The following is a 23,059-nucleotide window of genomic DNA, read 5'->3' on the forward strand; positions in this document are numbered from 1 at the left end:
GCACCTCACGAAGGTCTGTAACTGCAGTTATAGAGGATCCGATGTCCTCTTCTGGCCTCCGCAAGCACATGGTGAAGACAAACATGCAAGGAAAACAGGAACTACAGCAGAAGGCAGCATTTTGAGGCAGTCCCCGCGCAAATCTATGTAAATGCTTATGGTTTTAGTTCCTTTGTTCTAACAGAAGGAGCACTTTTTGACTGTGAATTCTAGGTTCATATATCTCCCTAAACCTCAAGTGAATGGCAGCTGGAGACCAAGAAATCCTTAGGTGCAGTCAAATCCGGCTCGATCGGTTCCCAACAAGGACAATTTGTCTCTGAAATAGTCGCGTAAAGGATAGTGTGCTTTGAGTCACCGGAGAGCTCAAGGCCTGCCTTCCATCATCCCAAGACAGAATGCTGTGAACACCTCTATACTGGTCCCTCCGGTTGTTGCCTTAGGGAAAGGCACGACCAGCCTTCCCTCCCACTGGTTCAGCGGGAAACCTCTCCTCAAAGACTCAGCGCCCAAAAGGCTGACCACAACCCGGAAACCTCGCACCCAAAGCTGAGCGCGCAAGGGTGGCGGGAAGAGCCTCCGCCCCGCCCACTAGCTCCGTGCTGGAGGCGTGGTGAGAACAAACCCCGCCCACACCAAGCGGGACCTCTCGGCAACCGGCACAACACAACAAAATGGCTGCGATGCCGCCGGTCGCCTGAGGGGAGGTATCCCAGCGTCTCCGCATCGCCTCTCCCCCTTGGCTGTTCCTTCCGGTGCTGAGGCGGTGAGTGTCGTCCTTCGGCGTCTGGACCAAGCAGGGGAGGCGGGCGGCAAAGGCCGGAAGGCCCGGGCCCAGCGTGAGGTGGGCCGGCTCCGGACGCATTCGGGGCGGGGGAGTGTGCTTGGAAAGGGGATTGGACGGGAAGGAGGAGGGCCGGGGCCCGAGTAGGCAGGGGAGGGGAGGTCAGGGGCGGAGAGGCGTGCACGGTCGAGCACTGGGCGCTGCAGTGTCGCGAAGTTGGTGTGCGGCGCTTGGAAGGATGAGGTTGCCGCTAAGAGGAAGAGTTTCGGGGTGTGTCACTGTCTGCGACGGAGATGGTCCTGAGGGTCGCATGGAAGGGAGTATCATACCTGAGAAAGAGGGACCAGTGAATATGGAAGCCAAACTGACCTGAACATTTGATTCTACTGTTTAGCTTAACCTCTCAGTTCTGTGACTCTGGGCATGTTCCTTTTTTCTTTCTTTCTTTCTTTTTTTTTTAAGCGTATGTGCATGATAGTGGGGAGCATAACCGTGGTGAGCACATGGAGGTCAAAGGACAACTTTGTGGAGTCAGTTTTCTCCATTTCACATGGGTTACAGGTACAGAACTTAGGACATCAAGTTAGCGCCAAAAAAAAAAAAAATGCCTTTACCAACTGAGCCATCTCACGGGTGCTCTGGGCACGTTCCTTAACCACTTCCTAGATGTCTTAGTTAAGGTTTCTATTGCTGTGGTAAGACATTATGACTGGAAGCGACTCGGGGAGGAAGGGGGGGCTTATTTGACTCACATGTCCCTGGTTGCAGTGCACTGAAAATCAAGACAGGAACTCAAGGAAGGAATTGTAGAAGAAACAGTGGAGATATGCTGCTTACTGCCTTGCTCCTCATGGCTACCCAGGACGTGCCCAGGGCTGGCACGGTCTCCAATGATCTGGGCCCTCTCTCACCAATCACTATTCCAGGAAATGCCCACTTGCCTACAGTCCAGTCTGATGGATACGTTTTCTCCATTAAAATCTCTTCACAGATACATCTAGGTTTGTGTGTCCAGTTGACAAAACAAACAAACAAACAAAACAAAACAAAACAAAACACAAAAATCAGCACACTTGATCATGTCCCCCCCCCCCCCCCCAGCTGAGGACCGAACCCAGGGCCTTGTGCTTGCTAGGCAAGCACTCTACCACTGAGCTAAATCCCCAACCCCAATCATGTTTCTTCAGATGTAAGGAACGAATCACTTTTGAGTGCTCAGCCTGTGTCAGACACGGATCTAAGTACTACATAAGAATAAAGTCGCTTAGAATTCAGTGCAACCGTGGAAGTGGCATTCGCACTTAAAAACTGAGCAAGCGAGTAATTTGTCTTATGTCACATAGTAAATGGAAAAATGGAGGTTTTATTTAGGCCAGGTAGCTCTAGAATTTGAGGTCTTGATTGCTAACTATGGCTTGTAAATGAGGTGGATAATTCTGTTTTTATATAGCATCTTAAGGATTTAAATTTGGCAAGCCCTGGGTCTGGAGAGATGGCTTGGAGGTTAGAGCAATGGCTTCTTTTCCTGAGGTCCTGAATTCAACTCCCAGCCACCCGTATGGCAGCTCAGAGCTGTCTATAAAGGGAGCCAGTGCCCTCTTCCAGTGTGCAGGTGTGAAACCTTGCCTTCTTAGCTCTGCGTTTTCTTAGAGTCTAACATGTTCCTCAAATCATAAAAACTGTTCAATAAGGCTAAATAGGCTAACAGAAAAGGATGGAAAGTTTTGGGTTTGCGTGTCTTGTTTGTTTGTTTGAGACAGGGTTTCTCTGTGTAATCCTGGCTGTGCTGGAACTGTGGAGAAATGGAGGAAGAATACTGTAGTGTTTGGTAACTGGGACAGACTTTGTGGAGAAAGCTTTACAGTTCAGATGGTAGTCAAAAAAGAAAGGCAGAAATAGGCAGCACAGAGCGGTACATTGGCTTTAACAATAAGGACGATGATGGCTGGAAGGGAGACCTCGAAGGACAGTGGGCATAGGGACAGGGCTCAGAAGTTTAAGGAGAATATTTAAATCAGCCAGAGGGTGTGGAATAGAGAGCATCAGGAAAAGTACAAGGATACTGAAGGGTTGGGGAAAGGGCAAGTATCTGGGTTTGTGGATGGTAGGGTAAGTAGCATCTTATAGCTTAGTCAGATGAGTCTAATTGTCACAACATCCTAAAAGCTTTCTCTTCCTCTCTTGAACATCTTCTAGGCCTTTAAACATGAACCTCCATGTGTTCTTGTCTTTATTTTGTTCTTGACACCTCACTCTAGTCCTCTCTGCCCTGTCTTTTCTTTTTCATTGTTTCCATCCATTCATTCTGGGGTCACAATTCAACCCATTGCAAACAACAGCTCAGGTCAAACGTCCTCCCCGTTTCTCCCTTAAGAAACGGGTGGCTACCACTGAAGCTAACGGACTATAAAAAAATGTAATGGTATGCTCAGTATTACAGAGGTTTATCAAGGCCCAGATGCTGGGAGAAACTGATGCGTATGGTCACATTGAAAGAACTGAATGCATACTGGTTCATATTTTACAGATGAGTTCATTTGCCCAAAGTTCCACACCAGTAGGATAAGCCAAGACCTATTCCTCCTTTGATCCGGAAACCCATTGCTGAATGAGTTTTCTGGGGTCCAGATCTTATTTTTCATCATGGCCTACAGGGCACCATCCCATCTTACACAAAAACTATAAGTGACTTCTGCCTCACTCCAGTATACTTAGTCCAACACGCACGCACGTGCGCGCGCGCGCGCGCACGCACACACACACACACACACACTACTTTAAACTGCTAACTACATGTGTCTATACCTTTTCACTTTTCTTAAATATGTAATTAACCGCATAAATCAGAAAAGCTTTTCCTGAACTCAAAAAAGCATTGTTTATATACCACCATCACAAGTTTTTGCTCTTAATTTTAAAAGTGTGGCTAAAATAACAAAAGCCCTTTTGTGTCTCATAGACTATTCTTTCATGGAAAAGGATGTCTTGGTTATATGATTGAGTCTATGCTAAGGCGAACTTCAAATATGAACAGTTCACCTGAGCCTGAGAAAAACTAAGATACAAACACTTAGATAAACTATATTAGTCCTTGTCGTGGTTTGAACAAGAATGGCCCCATGAGCTCGTGGATTTTAGTATTTGGGCCCCAGCTGGTTGAACTGTTTGGGAAGAATTAGGAGCTCCGGCTGTTTTGGAGGAGGGCAGTAAGGGTGGGCCAGTTAGTTCTCTGCTTGTGGATGAAGATGTCCGCTCTCAGCCCCTGCTCTAGCGCTGTGCCTGCTTGCCTGCTGCCGTGCTCCTTGCCATGGTAGTCATGAACTGCAAGCCCTTGATAAAGTCTTTCTTCTATAGTGTCTCATCACAGTGATAGAAGAGTAACTAAGACACTTCTGGATAAAATTAATTAATTGATGGCACGAGGTTACAGTTTTCATTAAAACAGGGAAGTTTAGGACCAACCTTTTTTTTTCCTATCTCACCATATCTATGATTATAGAAATAGAGTAATATGTCATATACTCCAGATATATTTTTAATTTTTTTATTTTTGTTTTAAAAAATATCCTATATCATTAGACAACTCAATTATTTTGTATCCTACATCATAGTATTCTCTTCAAAACTTTGAAATTGTAAACCATCTAGAATTATTCTTGTCAAATCCTAACAATCACCTCACTAGATATTATGAAGGCCTATGCTACCTCCCCTGATAAGTAAATTATTATTTATAAGTAATGATTCCTATAGAATTAGAAAAGTATTCAGTGGATACCTGGATCATTGAACGATTAAGTGATGGTTCCAAACTCCTGGCTCCCTCCCTGAGTTGCCATAAATCCCATGAAGTTTGCATGCAGAAGCACACACTATCTCATAGGCTGGCCATCTCAGTGAACCAGGGTTCTGAGAATGGAGCCTGGGACAGCCCTTATGGACGGAAGTAGAATCTGCAGGGACAGCCTCATTGGTTGCAGGTCAGCACCCGTTTTATTTGAAGATGGTCTGATACACAGCAACCCTGTGGTTAAGGACAGCTTTGTTGAGATTCAGCTATTTGGTTCAGAAGTATATTAAACTGGGCTTTCAATTTAGTCTTTTTTTTTCTTTTTTTCTTTTTTTCGAAGCTGGGGACTGGACCCAGGGCCTTGCGCTTGCTAGGCAAGCGCTCTACCACTGAGCCAAATCCCCAACCCCTCAATTTAGTCTTATACGTGAAGATAGTATTCGGCTACAGGGAAACTCACGGCCAAAGGAAAGCAACCTCAGGCCAAATTCAATTTATGTAAAGATTTGTATGCAACATTCTATTACAATATCCTCTTCTGATACCAACTTGTCATTGGATTGAAAACTACTTAATATACTATCTCACTGAACTTTTTTTGGTAAAAATTAGCTGTACATTTGAGAGCCCAGGGTATACATTAGCTGTCCAAGGTGATATTTAAAGGGAACATAAAGCAAACGTAGATGAGCACTCAGGGGAAGTAGAGGGACATGAGCCAGCAAAGGAGGCCATGGAGTAGCCAGGAGGACAGGAGAATATCAGTAGGACATGGTGTCCCAGACCAGTTTCTGGAGGACAGAGTGCTTCTTACAAGTGTTGGTTGTCTAATATTCCTGTATGCAACCCTGTATGGAAAGGACCTGTGCAAAGTTTGAGCTGATAAACTGAGAAAAGAAGCTACTAGTGACACTCTGAGCTGAGCTTGTGTCAGTGACAAACCTTCCAGGTCCCTTCGCTGTGGAGGGTGATCAGCAGGTAAGAGAACACTGCTCCACAAGCTTCGAGAAGTGTGAGCAAGTCTCCAGGGCCTTTGCATTCACGGCCTTTGCATTCACTGAGTATGATCTTAAAGTTCTAGAGAGAGTGTAACACTCTCAGTAGCTACGGAGTAGCCTTATTAAATAGCTTGAAAACTCTTACAGGTTTTGATGGCCACCTGGTTTTATTCTTGCAATGAAGAAAGGTTCTGAACGAAAGCTCTCCAAAGCAAAGATGCCAGTGTCATCTCATTTTCCTGGGCCATCGTCTCTTAGGTCCAGCATGCGATCTAGGTCACTGTCCCCTTTAATTGGATCTGAGACTCCACCTTTTCATCCTGGTGGACAGTGCCCTGCACAGGCTGAGCTTACAGATGAAAACACCATGCCTTTGGAGTCCCAGCAACATAAAGGTACTGCTAAAAATGTCTTGTCTTACACGTAAGTAGAGACGGGAAATACTGAGCTTAAATGTGGAATCCTGAACTAACTTGAATTGCTGTTTTAGTTGGTAGAAACTGTTTAAGAATGGAGAGGGGACTAATGCTTCTGGATGAGGTAAAGGTGGATGAGAAGGGATTCGGAGTAGAGAGTTTCTAGGAGAGGAAGTTGGATTTCTCGTAGAGAGTTCCTTTAAGCACTTACTAGAAGTTTTCCACCCACCGTAGTTGTGGTTGGACATCTCTCCTCACCTGAGAGTAGAGTACTTTCAAGACAAAAATTTGCTCTAAATATACTAGTGGTGCTTGGGCTCTTCTGGCTTCTTCTTCTTCTTCTTTTTTTTTTTTTTTCTTCTTTTTTTTCGGGGCTGGGGATCGAACCCAGGACCTTGCGCTTCCTAGGCAAGTGCTCTACCACTGAGCCAAATCCCCAGCCCCTTCTGGCTTCTTATATGTAATGGTATTGACTTCCACTTACAGAACACACACAGGTCCCACCAGTGTTTTAAAAGCTTTTTTCTTAAAAATAACTTGCTGCCATTCTAGTTTGTTTTCAGAAATGCTGTATTCTTTGCTAGGTCGTGAAATCTCATTGGCCTCTGCTGACTGAGTAGCTGACATTTTTATGTTAAAACACTTTGAGCATGGAGTTCAGACCCTACTGTGCAGCTTTACTGCCTGTTGGTCCCTGGTCATTTCTGAATGGATCGTTATTCCAGAATGTTGGTTTGTCAAGAGTCTATTTTCTCTTTATAAAATGCAATATGCCAGCACTTTCTACAGAGGCCATAAAGGAATATCTGTTATCTACCAAATTGATTACCTATGTCCATAAAATGTTATGATACTTTCTATTTCATAAAGCAACAAGTGAGAAGAATAGAGCTTGAAACGAACCTCAGCGCTGTGTATGGCTAAAAGTGCAAGTAGAAACCCTTGCCTGAGGGCCTGAGTTTGATTTCCAGGAACCATGGCAGAAGGCAAGAACTGACTTCCAAAACTTAGGTTCTGATCTCCATACTGTGTTACAAGTATACGCGTGCACACATGCGTGTGCGTGCGCGCGCGCACACACACACACACACACACACATGCACACACACACACACACACACACACATGCACACACACACACACACCCCACAAATAGAAATTTTAAATGTATCTGCTTGAGTTGAAATTTTGAAATTTGTACTATATTGGTTGCAGGATATTGAGCAAATAATTTAAAATATGTACTTATTTTTATGTATATGGGTGCTTTACCTGCATGTATATCTGTATGGTACTTGTGTGCCTGGTGTTCTCAGAGACCAGAGGGTCTTCCTAACACTGGAGTGGCAGACGTTCGCAAGCTGCCATGTGAGTATTGGGATCAAACCATGTCCTCTGCAAAAGCAGCCAGTGCTCTTAACCACCGAGTCGTCTCTTGTGATCAAGTGATTTTTTCATCAATATGAACATTATTTTTTCTTCAAAGGTTTATACAAATTACATATTTAAATGTGGAACATTTATTGCCAAGTCCAGAGTGATAGACTAAGTGTGTTCATCGTGGTAATGAAGTGATAGAAAGTGACAGATTAGGTACTGTGGTTATAGCCAGCCAGGTACCATCTGTATACTGCATGGATTAAGTTTACCTTGCGTATGGTGTAAAGATGATTTATATTTGGTGACATTCATACCTGCCTACTGATAATGAATTGTTTCTGGGTTTCAGGAGCTGATCCATACGTAGGAGTCCGGTATATTACAGAGGCCCTCATCAAAAAACTCACTAAACAGGACAATTTGGCCTTGGTGAAGTCTCTGAATCTTTCACTTTCTAAAGATGGTGGCAAGAAATTTAGGGTACGTTTCAAGCAGTTTCTAAACATAAACATTGATTTCACTGTCTTATGTCTGAGGCCTGCCAGAATTTATTTAGGAATTTTTTTTTTTTTTGCTTTAACACCCACATGAGTGCACATGAGTTCATAATTTTGGAGGCCAGAGTTGGTGGATCTCTTGGAGGTGGGGCTCTGGATGCTTGTGAATTACCCAGCTTGAGTGCTAGGAATTGAACTCAAGTCCTCTGCAACAATAATGGAGGCTCTTAACTGCTGAGCCGTCTCTCCAGCACCCATTTAGCAAGTATCACGTTTGGAAACATCAAGTTTTCATTTCATGGGAAAGAATGGCAGGCAGCAGGCAGGCGGCAGGCAGCAGGCAGGCGGCAGGCGGCAGGCAGCAGGCAGGCAGCAGGCAGGCAGCAGGCAGCAGGCAGGCAGCAGGCAGGAGGCAGGAGGCAGGAGGCAGGCAGGCAGGCAGTAGGCAGGAGGCAGGCAGGCAGGCAGGCAGGCAGGCAGGCAGGCAGGTAGACATGTTGAGAGACAGCTGAGAGCTGTACATCCTGATCCACAGCCAGCAGGCAGAGGGAGAACAAGACACATGGGCTTTTGAAGCCTCAAAGCACACCCTGCTAGTGACATACCTTCTTCAAAAGGCTACACCTCCTGATTCTTACCTGACAGGTCATCTGCTGGGAACTAAGCTTGCAATTATGAGTTGATGGGACCAATCTCATTCAAAGAAGACTTTTTTTTTTTTCAAAATTCTCAGGTGTTTTATTTAGTCTAATCTCAAGCTTTTTTTGTTGTTGTATATACAGACAGAAAGGAATAGGAAAGTCTAAGTGTAGACACATTAGCCTCTTAATGGTGGTTTACTGGGCAGTGTGATTCTTCCTGTTTTAGTGAGACCTCAATAAGAATGTTTTATGTTTTGTTTGAAAGTGTTATTAAAGTGCATGCAGATTTCAGTTGTACAGTTAAAGAGGAAAAGGAAACTCGGAGTAGTTTTAAAGTTGGAGAAATGATGCTCTGTGGCTGTTATGTGCACCACACACGTCAGTCTAAGGAGGCAGATACAGGGGCAAAAAAGTCTAGCTTGTAATCTCTGGGAATTTAGAGTTTGCATGAAAAGTGTCTAGGATTAAGTGTAGAAATAGGGAGAATCAGAGAGAATGGGTTGGGGAGGCCAAACTGATGTAAAAGTCTGAAGGATCTGTTGTGCTACAAAATCTCCAAGAGCACAAGGCTGCAGGCTGAAACCTCAGACAGGAAGAATGACAGTGGCACAGGATTTGGCTATTTAAAGTCTTTCCTTCCGTTTTTTCAAACCCACCAAGTCTATTCTTTCAAGGGTTGTTTGCTTTTTTTAATGTTTATTTATTTTTATTTTATTTTATATGTTTTGCCCAGATGTATGTCTGTGTAACTTATGCATTGCCTTGTGCCTACAGAGGCTAGAAGAGGGCACCAGCTCCCCTGGAACTAGAGTTATAAATGGTTGTAAGCAACCATGAAGGTTCTGAGAATCAAACCATATCCCTTTTCTAGGGCAGCAAGTGTTTTTACCTGTTGAGCCATCTCTCTGGACCCTTGTTTGTGGTTCTTGTTAATTTTTTAAAAGTCAACCCAATGTTCTCTGTTCCTGGTTGTACCCACAACTGACTCAACTGACATGGCGCTGGATATACATCTGTCCTCTGTCAACCTTTCCTTACCAACCAGTGGTAGACAGACACCCTCTCCTCTTCAGTTAACAGATACTTATTTAGCACCCAGTCTGTGTCAGCAGTACTTAGCAGTGTGCACAGCAGGCAAAATCTGCCCTTGTAGAGCCTTGTATACTGTCACGAGATTGTCTTTGCGTTTTCACTGTCTAAAATCTTGTTTGAGGCTTGTACATTCCAGTAAAGTCAAGACATCCTTTGTTCTTTATTTGCCACTGTATTTCATATGCATAGACATTTCATATACATAGAACTGCTCCTGGCACCTAATCCATGTGGATAAATATTTGCTGAGTGGACAGATGATAATGGAGAGGCAGTGATGTGCCAGTCCACTAGCAGTAAATAGGGAAGGCAAGAAAAGCCAAGGTGGACAGTTCTTGGGAGAGCACTCATGACAAATGAGGGAGGTAAGAGGAAGGCACAATGGAAACGCCTCCGTTACAGTACAGTGCAACTTCCTGAGCACAGAAGAAATGTGAACATGGTGAATATGAGCTGTGCAGTGGGGAAATGACCTGGGTCACTGCCATAGCCTTCCTGCGTGGTACCACATGTTAGCTGTGCAGTGCACATCTACTGTACAGTGACTGAGAGGAGGGCCTTAGATAGTGCAGTAGTTGTTTATAATCAGTAAGACTTGCTCTTCCTGCGGGTCCCCCAACAATTGGAGTGGGGGTTGCCCCTAACTCTGCTGCCTGCCTGTGGATCCTGCTCCCCTAACTGGGCCACTTTGTCTGGCCCCAGCGGGAGAGGATGTGTCTAGTCCTGCGTGTTCATACCCAGGGGCCTCTCCCTTATCAGAGGAGAAGAGGAGGGGGTTGAGAGGAGAGGTTATGTGAGGGGAGAATGGGAGGAGGGGGCTGTAATTGGGATGTAAATAAATGAATTAATTAATGGAAAAAAGACTGAAGCTGCTCAATGGGACAGTGGGAGGGAAGAGGGAGGAGGGAGGGGCATGGGAAGGTTGAAGTCAGAGGAATGATGGTGAGTAGTTTGACTTCTTGCTCTGTAGGAGTGCGGTGGTCAGGGAGAATGTCAGCAGAGCCTTACTACTATGGTCAGGGAAAGCCCAAGCAGGGATCATCCAGGAAAGCCCTTAGGGTTTGCTGATCAAAACAGCCTCGAAAGCACACACTCCACATTTTACGTCAGACGTTTGTGATATAAAGTATTTACCATTTATTTCCAATTAGTACATCGAAAATCTGGAAAAGTGTGTTAAACTTGAAGTTCTAAATCTCAGCTATAATCTAATAGCGAAGATAGAGAAAGTGGACAAGCTGTTACGATTACGTGAACTCAACTTATCGTATAACAAAATCAGGTGAGTCACTGCTCCTCTAGGTAGCATTGCACGGTCTTCCTGTCAGAGATGGACTGAGAGTATCTGTGCTATTGAAAGAGTCCTTTGGGGGGTTGGGGATTTAGCTCAGTGGTAGAGCGCTTGCCTAGGAAGCGCAAGGCCCTGGGTTCGGTCCCCAGCTCCGGAAAAAAAAAACAAAAAAAAAAACAAACAAAAAAAAAAGAGTCCTTTGCAGGAGCAGGAGTTTTGATTCTTGTTTACTGGATTCTGGAATGTCTCCTCTGTCTTTATGTTTCAGTGTCGCGTTAGTATAGAGTAGGTTTTTACTTAGCGTTGTGAAGGCAGACACATTTTCTTGGTACCAATTTAATTCTATTTTTAGCAGTAACTTTGTCTAATTTTTACCCGTGACCCCTTGCCTTATTACGTACATAATGCTTATGTGAAGAAAAGGCAATTTTGATCCTGAAGATACTCCACATAATTTGGTCCTGTACATGTATCCTTATGTTCTTGCTGCTGCTACAGAACTCAGGAGCGTGCCCCGCATTTCTAACTCAGATGCACATACAGACGTGCAAGTGCTGGGGGAATCAGTGTGGTAAAACCCAGTGACGACTGAAGCCACACAGAAAACTGTGACGGGGAAGATGAAGCAAGAGCAAATCTTGAAAACCTTTGTGCATGGGTTCCCCAACTCAGACTCCTGACAAGTGAAGCGACAGCAGCCATGGGCCTGGGGAAGTTCTAACTCAGACAGAAATGAAACTTAAAAAAAAAAAACCCTGGCAAATCCAGGTCATGATGTGAACAGAGTTGATCTAATGAAAGTAATTTCTTAGTGAAAACGAAGCTAGAGGCTCAGGAATGTCTGCTCAGTGCAGCAGATTGACTAGGGTCAGAGTGCCAGCTAGGTGGCCGGCAGTGTGACGAGCAGGCCGTCAGCGATGGCTTAGAGGGCGAGTAGCAAGGGCTTTATAATTTAAATATTTTCACTGCAGCACACGTATTCGTGAGCAGTATCATTTTAGAAAGTGCCACACATGCTGCTAGCATAGTGCGTCTTTGGTGATGACAGTGCTATTAAGTATAGTCCACATCTGGGTAGCACTGCGGCGCACAGTGGGGTCGAGTGTTCTACTCTCGTTGGTATGGCCATGGGCACCCTCTTCTCTCCTGTGTTATGTATGGTATAGAATATGTGTATAGGAAGATGGGCAGGGTTACCAGGCATATTCATAGAGCACTGGCAGTTTGGGGAAATTTGTCTTTGGCCACGTGGTTGGTGTTCAGGAAAAGAGTTAATGAGTTACAGTTATGAGAGGTAGCCCTGTCGCTAAGGCTGTTCACTATAAACTACAGTGAAAGGGCTTGATCACTCTCCTTCTAAGCTTGACTTTCTTCTCTGCTTTCCAGTAAGATTGAAGGACTAGAAAACATGTGTAACCTGCAAAAGCTAAACCTAGCAGGTAATGAAATCGAGCACATTCCTGGGTGGTTCTCAAAGAAACTGAAGTCTTTGCGAGTCCTCAATCTGAAAGGCAATAAGATATCATCGGTAAGTTGTTCAGAATAGCACAATTTATTTTTCCCAACATTTAAGTGATTTGGATTATAAAAGGTTTGTCCGTGCGTATGTTTTACGTTGAGCATGGTCCCTCATGCCCAGTAGCCTGTCTTTTCCTGCCCCTTCCTCCTGTAGTTATTCCCCTTTATCCTCCTAAAAGCTTCTTGATTCAGATGTTTTATTTGTTGGGAAAGTATTTGAAAAATAGATTTCCTTTAGCGTCCCTGTTTCCTTGGCCATATGCCATATTCAGATAGAACCCAGGATTCGTCATGTGTTAAACAGACTGCCCTCAGGTTCTTAGGTTCAGGGCTAACCTGGGATTGATGTCTCAGGGTTTTCCGTCTGTCAGGTCATTGCACTGCCTCACGCTCCTGGTGTCTAGTCCATCCTTACAGGTAATAAGGATGTAATAGACATCTATGTGAACTTACTCTGAGATAGTAAGTTTGACCCCCATTTTTCAGATGAAGTCTTAATTTCACTCATGTTTTGTTAGAAAATGCCTTCTGAACACCTAATTCATTGACTGTTACAACCGGAACAATCATGATTATAACTTAATGATAATTGTCATAGATGAGGAAGGGAAAGTCTACAGGGCTAGACTGCCCTAATATGACCTTGGAGAGTCCTTTGATTTCTATGAACTGTCTAAAATAGAGAAAATATTTTCTAAGAGGCTCAGATGAACCAAGGGACTAAAACTGCTTCAGAAGCTTTAGAACAATGAATGCCTAAGGCCATGTTCTTTATTCCTTCAAGCATGAAGACAAATTAGAATATACACCATCTTTTCCATTTTATTGTTGATTATCTCACTTATTTGTTACTTACACTGAGGTTGTGGTGAGGCCTTTCTCTGTAAACCAAGCACATCTCAGACTTGCACCTCTCTTGCCTCCATCCTCACATGCTGGCGCAGGCGTGCTCTGCCACACTCAGCAAGAACCCTCCCTTCCTATTCCATTGTTAAAAAGATCTGGGAAGGACACTCTCCATTTTACTGCCACAGCCCATGAGCCTCAGAGTGTAAGCCTTTTGCCGTTTGGTAGTCACTGCACAGCTCTCGAAACTCACAGGATGGTGGGAAGAAGCAATCCTGGATCTACAGTCTTCTCAGAGTTCTTGATGTTAGGCCACACCCAGTGTCTGCTAAAGCACAGACGTCTGTTCAGTATTTGTGATGTGAAATCATATACCATCTTGTCATTATATGTTTGGCATTGACATCACTAGGGTGATATATGTTTCTTTGGAGGAAATAGGTACTTGTACTAGCTATTTAAAGTAGTGTCTCCTAACATACATAAGTTCTCAGAATAAACAGAAGAGTTTTCAAAGAATGGGTATTTAACATGTTTTTATGGTTTTTAACCATCAAGTATAATTCAGTTATCTCAAGATTTACCAAAATCCTTCATAGCAATTCATTTTATGCTTACTTGAACAATCCAAAATAAAGACATTGTAATGTAGACTGAGATTGAACCCCCATTTTATCTCTTACAGGCTCTGAGCTAAGGCAGTCATACCTCTGAACCCTGACAATGCATACTACTGTCTGATACACCAGTGCTTACACGCCCCTTGCTGTCCCTTTCTCATGCTGCTCTTAGGGGCAGTGAGTTTCATAAATAGGTTTCTTGACATGTTAAAAGCAATGTGTTGATCTATTACTGCCTTTGTTCATATAATCATTCCTTTACCGCTGTGGTACCATTTCAGCTCCAGGATGTAAGCAAGTTGAAGCCACTTCAAGATCTGACTTCTCTAACCCTCATTGACAATCCAGTTGTGGCCCTTCCTCATTACCTCCAGTTCATCATTTTCCACCTCCGTTCCCTGGAAAGTTTGGAGGGTCAGCCAGTAACCACTCAGGATAGACAAGAGGCTTTCGAGAGATTCAGTTTAGGTAAGATGATAGATACTTAAAGAACACCAAACCTGAATGTGGAAGGAACTTATCTTTGGAAGTTCTGTGGAAGGATAGGGTCTGGGAAATGCCTCAGAGGGTAAGGACCTGAGTTCAATTCCTGAGACCCACTTGGTGGAAGCACAGAGCCAACTCCGCAAGCTGCCCTACTACCTGGATTGTCTGCCCTAGATCAGTGTGCTTCTGTTCACAGCCAGTAAGCAAAGGAACAAATACTCAGTTTTAAAAGGGACATATTACCACATCAGACATTTTAAAGAAGGATAAATTATAAACCTTATAATCCTACTAAAATGTACATGGAAATGGCACCATAAATTGGTTAATCAAGCAAGTATCTGTTGACCATATACTATGTACCAAAGTGATTGTGTGTGTGTGTGTGTGTGTGTGTGTGTGTGTGTGTGTGTGTGTGTGTGTGTGTGTGCAAGGTGTAAGAAGAGGAAGAATGATGAGCCAAGAAAACAGTAAATGGCAAGCTAGTAAGATCAGAGTACAGGAAACAGTTTCTCATGTCCAGAAACGATTTCAAGACAGCAGGTGCTCACCCTGCTGAGTGGACTGACAGAAGAGTAAGCAAGATCAACAGGGACATGGCTGTGGAGTTGCTTCAGGCTTGGCAGTGGTGGGAGGCAGTGGTGGTGCATACCTTAATCCCGTACTTGGGAGGCAGTGGGAGGTGGGTCTCTGAGTTCGAGACCAGGACAGTCCAGTATAACAGAGAAACCCTGTCTCAAAAAATTTGCTTTGGATTGGTGTTATTGCCTGGAGCAATTGGAGAGGGATAGGAACTGATGGTAGTTTAGCAGATTAAGGATTGGGGAGGAGATATTCGATCGAAGATTTGAAATTCCTGCAGCGGCTTCACTCTTCCAATACTTAGTAATTGTAATTCTTAAGGATTAAAGGTAAAGAAAGATCTAAGATTAAATACTCACCCATAGCTTCAAGGAAACGTAAAGAGATGCAATGAGGTTTAATTAACCTCAAAGTTTTTAGTAATGAAACAGCACTCCTGAGATCAGGAGAGACAAATCATGCCTTCATTCCTTTAGTTCATAAAAATGAGGTCCAAAAGGATTAGATTTTGAGAGAGAGGGTGGGGATGGGTGTCATTGATCATCTTTTGGTAGGAGGAATACTTCCTTGTCAAAAAAGGAAAAATAATATGTGTGTGTCAGTACTTCTGTTGTCTTCGTCGTAGGAGAATTAGGGCTCTCCCTTAATGAAACATGACGCTGTCTGCTGAGAAAGACTGGATGGAGGATGGGAGGTTCCAAGAGAAAGGAGGATATGAAGTGCCCATTTTAGTGCTGGGAAATCAGCCTCTGTTCGATCTGAGTTTGAAATTGAATTTGTAATCAGGGTTAATCTACTTTTGACCTTTAAAAGTGGCAGTTTCACACCAGTGAGATAGCTCAGTGAGGAAGACTGCTTTATGTATAAACCTCATCAGTCATGTCCCATCCTGGAACATCTACAAAAAGGTAGAAGAGAGAGAAGAGAGACGGTCCCACAAAGTTGTCATGACTTCCGTGCACACACACTGTGGCTTCTATGCTTGTGTGTGTGTGTGTGTGTGTGTGTGCGTGTGTGTGTGTGTGTGCGCGTGTATGTGTGTGTGTGCGCGTGTATGTGTGTGTGTGTGTACTCACACATGCAAACACATATACACACAGATAATATCTATAGTTAAAAATCCCCTCCAATTACCATACCTTAACTCTTAGTACAGGTCAGATTCAAATTCAAAGTGGCCATCCTTTTCCCAAAACACCGTGGCTGCTGAGTTTGAAAGTCAGTTGTGTTACACAGTTCTTAGACTTGTTTTGCCAGTGTTTGGAGCATGTTCGACGTTTTCCAAGACAGGAGTATAATGACCAATGAGCTACTTCATTTTTATTGACAGAGGAGATAGAAAGGCTGGAAAAAGACCTGGAAAAGAAGACAGTGGAAACAGAAGAGCTTAAGAACAAACAAACAAAGTTTCTTGAGGAAATAAAACATCAGGATAAACTAAACAAGTCATTGAAAGAAGAAGCCATGTTACAAAAACAGAGCTGTGAGGAGCTAGAAAGTGACCTCAACACAAAAAAGGAGCTGGTGAGTCTGTTGGGCGTTGGTTTGGCTGTATTCTGTTAGGTTGAGAAATCTCTGCTCTTGCATTTAGAAGCACAGTGTCCTGACTGTAGCATTGGGAAGATGGGGTTGACAGGATCATGGACAAGGGCGTCGTGAGCTGTAGTTGACTGTGATTTGCTGCCCAAAGGATAACATGGGAACAATGGTGCCTGGCACGAGGGACGCATGATGCCAGGCACTGGGAGCAGCTGGTCACACTGCTTAGGACATGTTTCAAATAGCATCACAGATAAGACTGTACATTATCAAAAGTTTAGAGCCTAGCAGAGTTACTCAAAGTTTAAACATAACACACCCTGTGTCATGGGACTTCTTTTCAATAGAAATGGTAGCAGTAATGTGTAAAAGTAAGTGTCAATGCGTGCGCATGTACACACACAGATATATGCAATGCATTTTGATAAATGCCACTGTCCACTTCAGAAAGCTTATTACCAATTTATGCTTTCCACAGCACTGAGTAAAAGGGTCACACTGGGTTTATTATTGTGAACTTACAGGGGAGAAAATGGAATCTTGTTACAGTTTTATTCTTATATTTTTATAATTACTAGAGAAGTGAATGTTATATATGTATTCATTGATCATTTATTTTTCTTTTTTAAATTACCCATTTCATTATTTTTCTCTCTTTTTTGTTATTCCAAATTACTATTCTATATTTAAAAAGAGAATTCTAGGTCTTATTTTGAGAGTTTACATTTTCCTTTGTCTCTTGCAGAAAATCTGATGATAACATCATCTTCAGTGATTTGCAGTTTTATTAAGTGATTGTGCATTAAACTAGGTTTTTTTTTAATAAAAGAAAAGTGTGTGGAATTAAGTCTTTTGAGGGCTATCCTCACCATCAACAAATACTAACCCAACTTGTTCTTTGTCCTTTTTCGGTTTTTCGTTTGCTCATTTGTTTTTTGGGGGTTTTTTGCAAGCTACTTAACTTTTACCTTTCACTGTTCTTGCTTTTTAAATGGAAATGTTTACCTGTCCTGCCACCCTCACGACTGTGAGGACTTGAGGCTCTGAGTGTGAAAATAGCTTTGGGTGAAGCAAGCTAGGAATGCCAGGTGGTGTTTCTGCTCAGTGAAGCCGTGTGTTAGAGGCAGATTGACACCAGTACTGACGACTGCTTCCTTCAGCAGTGGGTCCTCAATAGAGAGACCCAGTGGCATCAGAGCCTAGCTCTCCAGTGCCCTCCAGGTGACATGTCTGTTTGCTTCTTTCTTCTCTTAGCCCACATCTTGGTTTCCTGCAGGTCATTTCCTGCTGAGTCTTTATTCCTCTTTAAGGTAGCTCCTCCAGGACTGCACCGCACACTGTGTTCTGTGGTGTTGCATGAAGCCTGTATTAGTGTGCTCGTTTACACTTTACGTTTTGAAACCGGCTTGCCTCTTTGGGAATGTGTTTGTGTGTGTGTGATGTGTTATAAATGACTTTGTATACGGGACAGTAAGTTTGAATGTGAGAGGAAATTAGTATCATTGTTGCGGTTGTAATATGTTAACTGCAGTCATCTCTTGATTATTCATAGCTGGTGCACAGCTAGCCACAGCCTCGACTGCTGTCTGCTTCGTGTGTGCACTTCCACCAGCAGACATTTGCTGAAGGCTCATCACCACCAAGTCCAGAGCTATGGAGAACACAAACATACTTTGAAAGCAAAGGTTATTGTAGAAAATAGCCCAGGCGTGCTCGCCTTTGTTTAGCCCCATTGTCCTTTTGCTTTGGGGGAAAAACCCTAAACGTAATGATGCATTGATGGGAATTGTCTCTGAGACTCAGGTCCTCTTGAACACTGACTGAACCCGTCAGTGTGTTAAATAGCAAGAGGACATGGATGGCAGTGTGGGACAGCACAGAGTGCTAGCCTTGAACCCAGGTTACTTGAGCTGGTGGGAGAGCGCAGCTCAGTGTTACTCCATTTGATGGATTCTCAGGAGGGGACTGCACGCTAACCTCTGCACGAGTTTGGTTTCCTGGCCTTGTAAAATGTCCCTGTATGCTTGTTTCTTTTCAACTTGCATTTTGATGAAATATTTCTGCATGCTTTTCTGTCTGAAAGGAATCCTCAGATTGTCAAAAAAAAAAAAAAAGAAAGAAAGACAAAAAAGAAAAGGAAAGAAAAGGTAAAAAAGTCACTTAGTGGACCTTTTGGATGAACTCAAAGGATCTGTTTGGTAGTCAGGCCACCTGTGGCAAGGTAGTTCATCAAACTTGAGACTGAAACTTGTGCATTTGCAAATGCAGAAATTAGATTAGATAATTCTTACATTTTCCTCCTAGTGCCAAAATCTCCAAGAGTACCAAAAAGAGGTAATTAAAGTCACTGGAGTGTTAAACGTTACTAATATCACATATTTGCATCTGATTGAGCTCATTTACACTTCTTACTTCTGCTACAAAGAGTACTGCTATTTGGCCCAGCACTGAGGCACATGTCTATACTTCCAGTGCTCAAGAGGCTTAGACGGGAAGATCACATGCTCTGGCTGCTTGGGCTGCATAACAAATTCTGGGCAAACATAGTAAGGTCCCCTGCACCCCTCCCACCCATACCGAACACTCACAGCTCAGATTCATCAGCTAAAGTCAATCTTTCTAGTCCTCAGTAAAACGTCCCTCCATGAACTGAAGCAGAGACTGGGTTTAATACATTTGTGTTAGTGACTAGGATCAGGACACAAAGCACTGCAGGTGGCTGGCATTTGTTTTCATGTTCATGTGAAACAACCTGAATTGTTCTTTATGATTCATTGTGTCCTGAAATGGCACATCAAAGGCCTTTTATGTGACCTCTTCTGAAATGATAATTCTGTGTTTCATTTTCTGCAATATGGGATTGAGATAAGATGCTCTCAGTGTTGTGCTGTTTGCTGTAGTTGTGTGAGAACTGCCCATATCATTGTAGGATTACACTAATGCACTGATGCTTATCCATCTCACATTGGCCAATAGCTAAAACAGAAAACAGTGGAACTGACGCGGGCATGTCAGAAGCAGTATGAGCTGGAGCAGGAACTGGCCTTTTACAAAATTGATGCCAAGTTTGAGCCACTAAATTATTATCCGTCAGAGGTGAGTTTATATTTTATATTTATATAATTGCCCATCAAAGGCGAGTTTATATTTTTATATTTATATTATTATCCATCAGAGGTGAGTTTATATTTTTATATTTATTTTATTATCCATCAGAGGTGAGTTTATATTTTTATATTTATATTATTATCCATCAGAAGTAAGCTTATATTTTTTAGTAATCCAAAATTAAAGCTAGGATTGGGGGAGGCAGGAAGAAGACAAGTGACAGGAACATCAAAGGTTAATCTTTATATATGTATATGTATGTGATATGTATGTATATGTTCAGATGTGTAGGGGAGGGGATGCATGTATGCATGTAGACAGAGGTTAGACAATTTTCGGAAGTCACTTCTTTGCTTCCACTGTGTAGTTCCCAAAGATTTAACTCAGGTCATCAGTCTTGGCCACAGGTACCTCTGCCTGCAGAGCCATCTCCAGTCTACTCCAGTTTCTTGATGTAAGGATATCATCAAAGTATTCTGTACTGTGGTTGTATGTGTGAGTTATGTGGCTCTTGGAATGAAAATGGTGTTCTAAAGAGATAAAAGCTCCAAGGAGATCGCTGCCTGCAGCCACATCTATAGTCCAAAGCCGTCATCTTAGCGTCTGTCACCCTCTCTAGGTGCAGATCAGTGGGATGCAGGCTTTCGGCAGAAGCACCTCTGAGAGAGCTCTAGCGTGCTCACTGCTCTCGCATCAGCATCAGTTACAGTCAGCTGCTATTAGTAACACCACCATAGAAACAAGGAGCTGCCCGGTGGCCAAGGCCAGGAGTCCAACAGTGCATGCACGGTTTAGTTTCTAAACTTGATGACATAGAGATCTTACATCATTCGGGAAGCAACGTGATTCCCCCAGGCTTCTGATGTAAAGATGATCTACTCGCTAATAGAGGGAATAGCCCTCATAAGACCATTTTTAATTCTAATTCCTTCTCACTGTATGAAAAGGAAGATAAAGAATAACGTGTCTTTTAGCTTCTGGACATGTAAGATTGATAGAAGTATTCTGTGCTAGATTTGCTACTAATGTGTTAGGTTTGCAAATAATGTCATTTGACTGGAAGTTGCTTCTTAATCCATAAATCTTATCAATATGCTTGCTTGTAGTATGCTGAAATGGACAAATCCCCAGATGAAAGCCCTTACATTGGCAAATCCAGATACAAGAGAAATATGTTTGCCACCGAGACTTACATTGTCAGCGACGCCCAGGCAGTTCAGGTCAGGAAGATGGTGCCAGACGGAGGACAGCTCAGACATGAGCACGCACCGAGAGCCCAAGCACCACCTGATGTGCAGTTGGAAGACACAGGAAAACAAATAGTTGCAGGTAAACAGTTACTCCTAAGTCCTTAGAAAAGGACGAGACAGGGGTGTGGCTCCAGGGTGGAGCATTTGCCAAGCACATAAAGGCTCTCGTTCCAGGGTCCAGCACTGCAAAAGGTACTGCATGCACACATACAGACACACACACACACACACACACACACACACACACACACACACACACTAGCTGGATGTGCGGGTTGATATATTTTACAAGTTTTAATTAAACATTAAAGGTTGTTATTTTACATGAAAGTGAAGCCTAACTAGTGACTAATGAGCCTGCTTTTTTTTTTTTTTGGTTCTTTTTTTCGGAGCTGGGGACCGAACCCAGGGCCTTGCGCTTCCTAGGTAAGCGCTCTACCACTGAGCTAAATCCCCAGCCCCGTGAGCCTGCTTTTTAATGATTCCTCTTGCGTGTGGTTGACAGTTGCGTTTCTGACAGTAATTGACACAGTGTGTTCAGGGAATCTGTCTAATAAGAGTGTAAATCTCATCCTACCAGCATGCACTGAAACTACTCACTGAGAAGCATAGTCAGTAACCACAGAAGGAGTAAAGAACCATTCTCATTATTATGTGAAAGGACCAGAACCTTCCAATAGGCTGGCCTCAGACTCTGCTTGACATGCCTGCCCTTCACATCTATTTCCTCAATCGTACTGTACACACATGCACGTGTGCACACACGCACACTCACACCATCTAATTCAAGGGACCTTACCACCCCTGGCAAACCACATACACCAAGAAGGTCAGCCAGGAGACACTAAAGGTACTCTGCTGTGTTAGCTGCGAATCCACTTACTCACTGGCTGTGTGGATGGAGACGAAAGGGAACCCTGACTGAGCTTGTGCACTTTAGTACCCTTGGCCCACTGTAGGCCCCTGCTAAGCAGATTATTAGCACATCCTTGCTTAACAGAGGAGGCTGAGGTGGAGACTTTTTTTTTTTTTTTTGACACGTATTTTATGGAAAGTTTTGGCAGGGGAAGCAGAAGAAAATGGGCTGTGCGTAGAGGCTGCCTGTTCAAGGCTCGGCTGAGAGGATGAAGTGCAAGCAGGGAAAAGGCAAGGTGAAATCTAAAGTAGACGTTAGCTGATTCGGGGCCCCTCCAGACAGGAGTGTCGTCCGTCTTGATTTCTCTGTTACTTCCCGTTTCTGTCTTTCCTTTCCTTCCTTTTCCTTTCTACATGCTGGGAAACAAGCACTCTACAAGCCAGCTCTAGCCCCCCAATAGGAGGCCACATTTGTTTCAGATTTGGGTTTTGGGCTTGTTTGTTTGCTTGCTTGTTTTTTGGTGAGAGTCAGGGGTGTTTGTTTTGTTTTGTTTGTTGTTGTTGTTCCTGAAACTGGGTCTCTCTGTGACCCTGACTGTCCTGGAACTTAATAGGCTGGCCTCGAACTCACCGGATCTGCCTACCTCTGCCCCTTTGCCCCTGTCTGCCCTGGGCCTCTGCCTGCTAGGATTAAAGGTGTGTAGCACCATTCCCAGCTCCAAATAGTGAGCTTGTTAATTCTACACTCCATCACAAAGCATTAGCCTCTATCACAGGCAGCGGAACCATTGTCAGTAGCCTTGGGGAATGAATTATGACAGTAACATGTGAAGTAACCACTTCACAATATAGTCCTGTCATCTTAAAACAGTTCAGAGTGGTAAGAGAGATCAAGCGAGTCCCTCTGGTGTTAGGATTAATTGGACTTTTGTAGGCAAAGGTAAACAGAGATGGAAGCCGACCTAAGAAAGACGTCCATGTTCTGCAGCGGAGCACCTTAACTGGCTGGCGTTCACTGCAAAGAAAGAACGTGTACTAAAAATTTTTGAAGTCAACATGTGTGTATGTGAAAATTGTTTTTAAATTTGCAGCACAAACTCGACTGTCAGAACTACACCATGAAATAGAAGCAGCAGAACAGAAAGTATTACGGGCTACTCAAGAATTTAAACAACTGGAAGAAGCTATACGACAAAAAAAGGTATGTGGCTCCTGCGGGACAAGTCACGGTTACTGTGGGGCTGGATCATGCGGAACAAGTCACGGTTACTGTGGGGCTGGATCATGCGGAACAAGTCACGGTTACTGTGGGGTTGCTTCCTGCCTGTGAAACTGCAGTAGTTGTGACACATCTTTAATCCCAGAA

The 23,059-nt window shown here is 43.5% G+C and overlaps 1 protein-coding gene across 9 annotated transcripts in view; it reads left to right on the forward strand.

The window, feature by feature from the left end:
- The first annotated feature begins 580 nt into the window (after nucleotides 1–580).
- Cntrl (centriolin) overlaps nucleotides 581–23,059 on the forward strand; it is a 72,261-nt gene continuing 49,782 nt past the window's right edge. For 7 of the 9 annotated variants that reach the window (XM_039106229.2, XM_039106231.2, XM_039106230.2 and 4 more), the window contains exons 1-10: nucleotides 581–766; nucleotides 5,720–5,967; nucleotides 7,718–7,848; nucleotides 10,750–10,880; nucleotides 12,276–12,417; nucleotides 14,155–14,341; nucleotides 16,272–16,465; nucleotides 19,457–19,576; nucleotides 20,695–20,917; nucleotides 22,785–22,894. In XM_039106229.2, coding sequence (XP_038962157.1) covers nucleotides 5,751–5,967; nucleotides 7,718–7,848; nucleotides 10,750–10,880; nucleotides 12,276–12,417; nucleotides 14,155–14,341; nucleotides 16,272–16,465; nucleotides 19,457–19,576; nucleotides 20,695–20,917; nucleotides 22,785–22,894 — 1,455 coding nt within the window. In that variant the 5' untranslated portion in view covers nucleotides 581–766; nucleotides 5,720–5,750. The other 2 variants (NM_001427179.1, XM_039106227.2) reach the window with 2 other exon arrangements.

The sequence above is a fragment of the Rattus norvegicus genome, chromosome 3 (genome assembly GCF_036323735.1).
Source record: "Rattus norvegicus strain BN/NHsdMcwi chromosome 3, GRCr8, whole genome shotgun sequence".
In the NCBI taxonomy this organism is placed as follows: Eukaryota; Metazoa; Chordata; class Mammalia; order Rodentia; family Muridae; genus Rattus; species Rattus norvegicus.